The sequence below is a fragment of the Cololabis saira genome, chromosome 4 (assembly GCF_033807715.1).
Source record: "Cololabis saira isolate AMF1-May2022 chromosome 4, fColSai1.1, whole genome shotgun sequence".
In the NCBI taxonomy this organism is placed as follows: Eukaryota; Metazoa; Chordata; class Actinopteri; order Beloniformes; family Belonidae; genus Cololabis; species Cololabis saira.
This window is the reverse complement of record NC_084590.1, coordinates 896922-905800: the sequence shown is the minus strand read 5'-3', so window position 1 is coordinate 905800 and position 8879 is coordinate 896922. Positions and strand designations below refer to the sequence as shown.

Sequence of the window (8879 nt, the reverse complement as noted above, 5' to 3'; positions counted from 1 at the left end):
TAACACACCTGGGTGCACGTTACGGTTCGGGCTGAATTAACTTTGGAAGGAATGGCATAAATTTCGCCAAAATGACACGACTAATTCAAAATGGCCGACTTCCTGTTCGGTTTCGGACATGACGCCAAGAGACTTTTCTTTCAGTTGCGCCATGATACAGGTGTGTACCGATCTTCGTGCATGTACGTCAAACCGTATCGTGGGGCTTGAGGCACAAAGTTTTCAAGGGGGCGCTGTTGAGCCATTTTGCCACGCCCATTAATGCAAACCATTAAATATCAAATTTTTCGCCAGGCCTGACTTGGGTGCAAAATTTGGTGACTTTTTGGGCATGTTAAGGGGGGCAAAAAGGCCATCACTTTGTCAGAAGAAAAATAATAATAATAATTAAAGCTGCAAGCAGCGATGAACGGGCCCTCGCACTCACGGCCACCGCCCCCCATAAGCATATCAGAAAAGACACCACCCACGACTTCCTATGTCAAACCATTCAAAAGTTATAGCAGAAAAAAGGGACAACCAATCAGAAGAAGGGGCGGGGCTAATTCAGGCCAATGAAGGTCAAGGACTCCATACAGAATCTGATGACCCCACCCACGACTCTCTATGTCAAACCATTCCAAAGTTATAGCTGAAAATCGGGACAACCAATCAGAAGAAGGGGCAGGGCTAATTAAGGCCAACAAAGCTTAAGAACTCATTACAGATTCCCATGACACCACCCACGACTCCCTATGTCAAACCATTCAAAAGTTATAGCAGAAAATCGGGACAACCAATCAGAAGAAGGGGTGGGGCTAATTAAGGCCAACGAAGCTTAAGAACTCCATAAAGAATCTGATGACACCACCCAGGACTTTCTATGTCAAACCATTCCAAAGTTATAGCAGAAAATCGGGACAACCAATCAGAAGAAGGGGCGGGGCTAATTAAGGCCAATGAAGCTTAAGAACTCAGTACAAAGTCCCATGACACCACCCACAACTTCCTATGTCAAACCATTCAAAAGTTATGGCAGAGAAAAGTATTCTAGGGGGCGCTGTTGAGCCGTTAGGCCACGCCCATTAATGCAAACCATTAAATATCAAAGGTATCGCCAAGTCTGGTTTGCATGCAAAATTTGGTGACTTTTGGAGAACTATCAAATATGGACCAATCACATGAAGGGGGGGCGCGCCTTTTGGCGTCTAGCGTCGCCACGGTAACACTTTTCAAAGAGAAAAGTAATGCGTGTAGTCGCAGGATGGAGACGCACATTTTGATGTATAACACATCTGGGTTCACGATACGGTTCAGGCTGAATTAACTCTCGAAAGAATGGCATATATTGCTCCAAAATTACGCAATTAATTCAGAATGTTCAAAATGGCCGACTTCCTGTTCGGTTTCGGCCATGGCGCCAAGAGACTTTTCTTTTAGTTGCGACATGATACAGGAGTGTACCGATTTTCGTTCATGTACGTCAAACCGTATTATGGGGCTTGAGGCACAAAGTTTTTTCTGTCGAACCAATCAGATGAAGGGTGGGCGCGCTTTTTGCCGTCTAGCGCCGCCACGGTAACGCTTTTGAAAGAGAAAAGTAATGCGTGTTGTCGCAGGATGGAGACGCACATTTTGATGTATAACACACTTGGGGGCACGTTACGGTTCGGGCTGAATTAACTGCCGAAGGAATGGCATAAATTGCGCCAAAGTGACGAGATTAATTCAAAATGGCCGACTTCCTGTTCGGTTTCGGCCATGTCGCCAAGAGACTTTTCTTTAAGTTGTCCCATGATACAGGTGTGTACCGATTTCCGTGCATGTACGTCAAACCGTATCGTGGGGCTTGAGGCACAAAGTTTTCAAGGGGGCGCTGTTGAGCCATTTTACCACGCCCATTAATGCAAACCATTAAATATCAAATTTTTCGCCAGGCCTGACTTGGGTGCAAAATTTGGTGACTTTTTGGGCATGTTAAGGGGGGCAAAAAGGCCATCACTTTGTCAGAAGAAAAATAATAATAATAAAAATTCCTGCAAATACAATAGGGCCTTCGCACTGCAAGTGCTCGGGCCCTAATAATAAAAATTCCTGCAAATACAATAGGGCCTTCGCACTGAAGGTGCTCGGGCCCTAATAATAATAAAAATTCCTGCAAATACAATAGGGCCTTCGCACTGCAAGTGCTCGGGCCCTAATAATAACGCGAAGAATTCCTACAGATACAATAGGGCCTTCGCACTGAAGGTGCTCGGGCCCTAATAATAATAATAAAAATTCCTGCAAATACAATAGGGCCTTCGCACTGCAAGTGCTCGGGCCCTAATTACAACGCTCCTAATGCAACAGCACTGCCTCTCGGCACTACCACAAAGAGAAATTCACATTTTCAATGGTAATCCACTCAAATACCACTCTCTTATTAAAGCGTTTGAAAATTGAGTTGAGCGAAACACTAATAATAATTGTGACATTTTCTTGAACAGTACACCAAGGGGCATGCAAAAGAGCTGGTGAGGAGCTCACAACTCATTGAGTTGGACAGAGATTATGTGAAGGTGAAGACTTTGCTGACAGAACATTATGGGAATGGGCAGTAGGTGGCGGCAGCACACAGGAGAGAGTTCTGTCATGGCCCATTATTAGACCGGAGGATGTGAGGGCCCTCCAGGAGTACAGCCTTATCCTGCGTGGATGCTGTAACGCCATCGAGGATGTGCAGTATTTATATTATCTGGACACGCTCACAAACATGTTGGACATCATTAAAAAACTCCCCTCAAACTTCGAGACCAATGCAGGAGCCACGCATCCGACCTGCAGGAGAAATACAACAGGAGAGCAAGGTTTATGGACATTACTGACTTTGTGGAAAAACAAGTGAAGATTTTTACAGACCCTGTGTTTCAAAATATCTACCAACCAAACAAAATAAACCCAAACCATACACCCCTGTATCATGTCGCAACTTAAAGAAAAGTCTCTTGGCGCCACGGCCGAAACCGAACAGGAAGTCAGCCATTTTGAATTAAGCGTGTCATTTTGCCACAATTTATGCCATTTCTTTGGCCGTTAATGCGGCCCGAACCGTAACGTGCACCCAGGTGTGTTATACATCAAAATATGCGTCTCCATCCTGTGATGATGGGCATCTTAGTCAAAAGCGTTACCGTGGCGACGATAGACACCAAAAAGCGCACCCCCCATTCATCTGATTGGTCCATATTTGATTGTTCCTACTTTCTGCCATAACTTTTGAATGGTTTGACATAAAGACTCGTGGGTGGTGTCATTGGATTGGGTTTTGAGTCAGTCCTTGACCTTTATTGATGAAAACTGCTTGCACAAGGGCTTGTTCATCGCTGCTTGCAGCTTTAATTTATTCTTGTTTTGTGTTAACAACTTTTACTATTATTTTAGTGAAACAAAACCTGTTTAATTTGGATGTAAAAAAAAAAAGAACACTCAGCTGTTTCTGAGTGAGGGCAGCACGGTGGCTTGGGGTTTAGTACTGTTGCCTTCACAGTGCGTCGCCAGTTCCCCATATCTTCTCCAATCTTCTCGTAATTTCCAATTTTTTTTTTGTCTTAGTTTGGCCCTAATACTCCGTCATAGTGTATAAACTGAAAATATATATTTTAAAAAAGTGCTTTAATTCCCCTTTGTTTTTTCATTTAGGTTTTATTATAGGAACTAGATACATGTCAATGTCAACAAAGGTCGACCTATCAGGCTACGAGCACGTAATTGTTTGTAAGTGATTGAGAGGTAGTTATTTTGGATTTCTCCTAAATCTGTCTTAAAATGTAAGATACTGGACCTCGGTTGGGCTGGTGGGACAACGGTGGGAACATTTCCCATATTTTTAAATCCAAAACTTTACAAGAATGCAATATTGATATTACTGTGTAAGTTTTTCAAAAAAATATGTCTCCTATCTGCAATTCTTTTGTGTTATTTTGACTGTTTGACTCAATAAAGCCATTTCAGCTATGACCAAAGCAGACGATGAAAGCATGTATATAAATAAGTGGGGATTTAGGGATGCAAAACACCTCATTTGCTTGGTTCTGTATGTGGGGTGTTCCAGCTCATGTAACGACGATATAAGAAGCTTGTGACTCCTCCTTTCTCTGTTTGCATCAGTGAGGCCCAGCAGCGCATCTGTCTGTCAAGATTATGGCTCTATTCATGGACTCGGAGTTATCTTTACTCAAACAAAACCAACAGAAGGACCTGATGGATATGAAGTCATTCTTGGGGAAGCAGGAGTTATGTAAAGGTGAGTGAAATTATATTTAAAGACTTCAACTAAATATCCCCATACCATGTCTGCTTTTTTTCTTCCTCTTTGTTCATATTTCAGTAGAACTGCTTTAAGGGCAATTTTTCAGAATTACAACTGTAACTTCAACTGTGTAATTATGTAGGAAAACATATGTTTCATTTAACAGCTGATTATTCAGACTTTGTTAAAATAAATAAAAAATAATAATGAGTATTAGTGTGTACAATTTGTATTAAATCACATTTTTGCTCTTTCTCTTTCTTTAGAATGTATATAGTCATTGACATGTTCACAATACAGTCAGAACTGCACTATATCTCAATATTGGCTCTGACTCCATTAATCTATTTGTGGTGGAGAATTGAAAAAACAATGTAGCTCCAAGCATATAAACAGAGGTTGGTTTTAAACAGCAAGTTGTCCAGCTCTTATTTCTCTTGAAATAATTTCAACTGCTCCTCCTGCTTTGGTTGCACAGTTGTGCTTATAAGAAGATTGAAATTGTAACCAAAATCTAAATTTATAGATTTTGATTTGTTGAGCAGAAACATAAATCTTAAAAACAAAATGTATTTGTGACTCTGTTTTCCATATTCTTATTACAAAAGCCAATGTTCCTGAAAACAAGATTTATAGATGAAGCTTTTTGTTGTTATATTTCAAAGTATATTTTAAAGTTTTTTTGTTGTTGTCATTCTTATGCATACATATCCCACACATGAATGTGGTTAGGCAGAGTAAAGCAGTTGATGCTTGTGTGAAAACTGAAGTCTGTTTATATTTTGGAACACACATATTTTAACTGAAAAATATGTCTTTTCTTTACATTACCATTTTGGTTAGGTGCAGACCCCGGTTCCCTTGTCTAAATGGTGCTATATGGTTTATTGCCTCTAATTGTTTTATTGTGTTGCCTCATTCATATGCACCGTCAGGTCCCCAGAGCGAGAGCACCATGTCCTCCCCCGAGCCAGAAACAACCCCCAGTGTGACGGAGGGGCAGAGGAAGAGGAAAAGGACCATTTTCAGCCGAGCCCAGCTGTCTGAACTTGAGCAGGTCTTTGCTCTGACCCCGTACCCCGACATCACCCTGAGAGAGCGGCTGGCCGCGCACACACACCTGCCCGAGAGCAAAATACAGGTACAAATCATTCCTGAAGATGTTTCATTGCCCATAACTCTTCAGTTCCTCCTTTGAAGCTTTCTAGGTGAAAGATAAAACATCTTGAAGAACCGAGAAAAGAACTTCACTTGCCTTGATTTAATCCTTTGAGGATTATTGATTTAGCTGGCTGAGAATATACATCATCATATTAAAACATACTACTTTCATCTATATTTGAGGATATCATTTTGAAATTAAATTTGGTTTCACAAAGACTGATGTGACCTAAATATTGCATAAGGCCATATACAGGACTGTCTCAAAAAATTTGAATATTGTGATAAAGTTCTTTATTTTCTGTAATGCAATTAAAAAAACAAAAATGTTATACATTCTGGATTCATTACAAATCAACTGAAATATTGCAAGCCTTTTATTATTGTAATATTGCTGATTATGGCTTAGTGTTTAAGATTAAGATTCCCAGAATATTCTAATTTTTGGAGATAGGATATTTGAGTTTTCTTAAGCTCTAAGCCATGATCGGCAATATTAAAATAATAAAAGGCTTGCAATATTTCAGTTGATTTGTAAGGAATCCAGAATGTATGACATTTTTGCATTACAGAAAATAAAGGACTAAAGCACAATATTCAAATTTTCTGAGACGGTCCTGTAAATCTTGTCATTTTCATAGGTGTGGTTCCAGAACAGAAGGGCGAGAAGCATAAAGACTGGCAGACTCAGCAAATGCAGCAAGTCTGTCCTGGGTGGGAGAGGGTTTGTGGAGCCCCCTCCAAGACACATCCCCTCTATGTACCCAGCAACAACCACGTTGACGGATATATTTAGGCAAGATCAGAACTCTTGTGAGAATGCACCTCAGATTTACTCAGACTGGATCCAAATTTACAGCGATCCGGTATCATCGCCACAGCCATGTTCCTCAGCCCTGCAGCAGCAGCCCGGTCACTGCTCCAAACCCTCAGCCCTGCAGCAGCAGCCCGGTCACTGCTCCAAACCCTCAGCCCTGCAGCAGCAGCCCGGTCACGGCTCCAAACCCTCAGACGCTCCTCTCTGGGAGGATGAGCAGCACAGGCAGCAGCACAGAGGAGGGACACTCACCAGCTTTATGCCTGGCTCATTTCCTCACCCCATGAGCAGGCAGCCTCATCACCACACCCCCACCTGCTCCTTCCAGGCCTTCACAAAGTTCAAGCCAAAGAGCTTTGCTCCCCCCGGGACCCATCAGGCCGTTTATGGTGGAGGTTACAGCTCAGACCAGGACATCACTGCCCATGCTCCACCAGCGTACTGGGAGGTAACTCCAGGACAGAGCTCCCACCATCATCATCATCATCCACAGATGGGACCACAGACCTCTATAGGATACATATCAGATCTGATTTACAATGCTGCCATTGTTACCAATTTTCTGGAGTTCTGATGGCTCTGAATGATAAGCATGGAAAATGACAAAGACTAAATCTTGTTACAATCAAGGCCCCATTTCTGTTACAATCAACTGATATCTGTTAACATTTAGCTCTGTTCAGATGAGTTAAATTGCCAGACAAGCCTGTAATGTGTTACAGTTGTTATATTGTTTGTCTCTCCAGATCACAGCTCACATTTATGTTGAATGCTTTCATTCTTCTGTGGAATAAATGAAAATATTTGATCATACTCCTTACTGGAATATTCAATGTTAAGTAAGACTTTACATTTTTGATTTTTAATCTATTTTTAATTTTTTTTTAAAAAACCATAGTCCACATTTGCCATTTGTAATCATACAAACTGTATCTTTTGAAGATGTTGCGAAAATAATGGTATCATATAGTTACATGTTTCAACACAATGTTTTTCCTTATACCAAGGACAAGTCCAAAAGGGCTTTATGTGACTATGTTCAAATATCATGATAGTATAAATGTATATTTGTTTTCAACAAATCATTTTTTCAGTGGGGAAGTGATTTGAAAAAAAAATGTAAATTAGAAAAAATACTAATACCTGCATTCATTATAATCAAGGGGGAGTTGCTACTACTTTAATGGACCACATTAACTGTAAAACAATTGATCATATTGAATTCTCCATAAGTTTTAATGTAAAACATTGTATAGTGAACAAATATTGAGTTTAATATCGTGGGATTAAAAAGTACACAATTTTTCCTCTGAAAGATAGAATGAAGGATGGTGTCCATCAAATGTTCTGTAAAGATCTGTAGAAACTCTGCATGGAGGAAGCGCTCATATCATTTGCCAAAGAACTCTTATCTTGCCAAAAACATTTTGCAGCAAACATTGAATTGATGGGTAATTGTTACATATAATGCAGTGAAATCTATGATAAGAATGTAATGGTCCTTTCAAATATGCAACTTAAAAGATTTCTGATTTCATGGGTATATAAAGTATTAGCGATAAGTATATTCTTTGCAAATTATGCAAACAACCTTGGAGTGCAGGTTTTGTTGTAGTTATGTGTCATACATTCTATTATACAGGCCCAAAGTTATCTGTTAAGATTTAGAAACCTTTGGTATAAAACAGGGGCGCAGAGAGCAAGCACAGATACAGCAGGGGGGACCAGGTCTTTTATGGTCTAACATGTAAAATCATTTAAAGCTCACAGTTATTTAATTGTACATCATTTTATTGTTTTTACTGTCTTACAGTTATTATTGTAATAATTGTTTCATTATTGTAACTGTAAGACAGTTGCTACTTAAGTTACTTTAGCTACAATAACAATAAAATGGGAAAGACCAGTGTCACTGAAAAAGAACTCAGAGTAAAGTTTCCTCTCCAGCAGCACACAATATATTTCATGAAGCCAGTTTATTCAAAAATTGTTTTCAGAGATCAGGATCATGCAGCAATTGCAGCCTTAGCTTGTGTGCTGGTCCTAGCTGCTTCTATAAAAACATTGTCAGGTGATAACTTAAGTGGATGCAGCTGACAATGGCCACAGTTACAGAACATGATGTTTTTTAATTCGGAATTAATTATTCCGAATTAAATAATTCCGAATTAAACTATTTTTCTTCGAGTTTACATGGAAATAGTAATTCTGAATTGAGGTTTACATGGAAAACACGTTTGATGGTCTTTCTCCAATTCCTCTCCAGGTCTGGGGGTTGGGAAGGTTCTGATTGGATAGGGGGACGGACCGGAAGTTAAACTACCGGAAGAAAAACTAACTTTACTTTACTACTTACTACTTAGCCGCTACAACTTTGAAAAGCTCACAATTTTGATGTTTCCTGTTTCCATCTGTTCTTTTAATTATTTCTATTTATTAAATAAATGGTCTCTGCTCTTGACCAGCGTTTACTGCGTGCTGCCATCTTGAAACTTTGTTTGGAAAACCAGCCCAGCGCGGAATATAAGCGTCATGGAGACAGACGGGCGAGGGAACGAGCAGAAAGAAAGACCGGAAGAGGAATGAGTGTTTACATGATCGCAGAATTATTCTATTCAGATTTAAAATCAG

General features: G+C 40.1%; 1 protein-coding gene across 1 annotated transcript; it reads left to right on the top strand.

The window, feature by feature from the left end:
- Window positions 1-4161: 4161 nt before the first annotated feature.
- On the top strand, window positions 4162-6991 carry sebox (SEBOX homeobox). Its single transcript, XM_061720151.1, has 5 exons — window positions 4162-4264; window positions 4667-4672; window positions 5245-5411; window positions 6073-6343; window positions 6404-6991. Exons 1-5 carry the CDS (start codon window positions 4162-4164, stop codon window positions 6820-6822), a joined length of 966 nt encoding a protein of 321 aa, XP_061576135.1. The 3' UTR covers window positions 6823-6991.
- Window positions 6992-8879: the final 1888 nt, after the last annotated feature.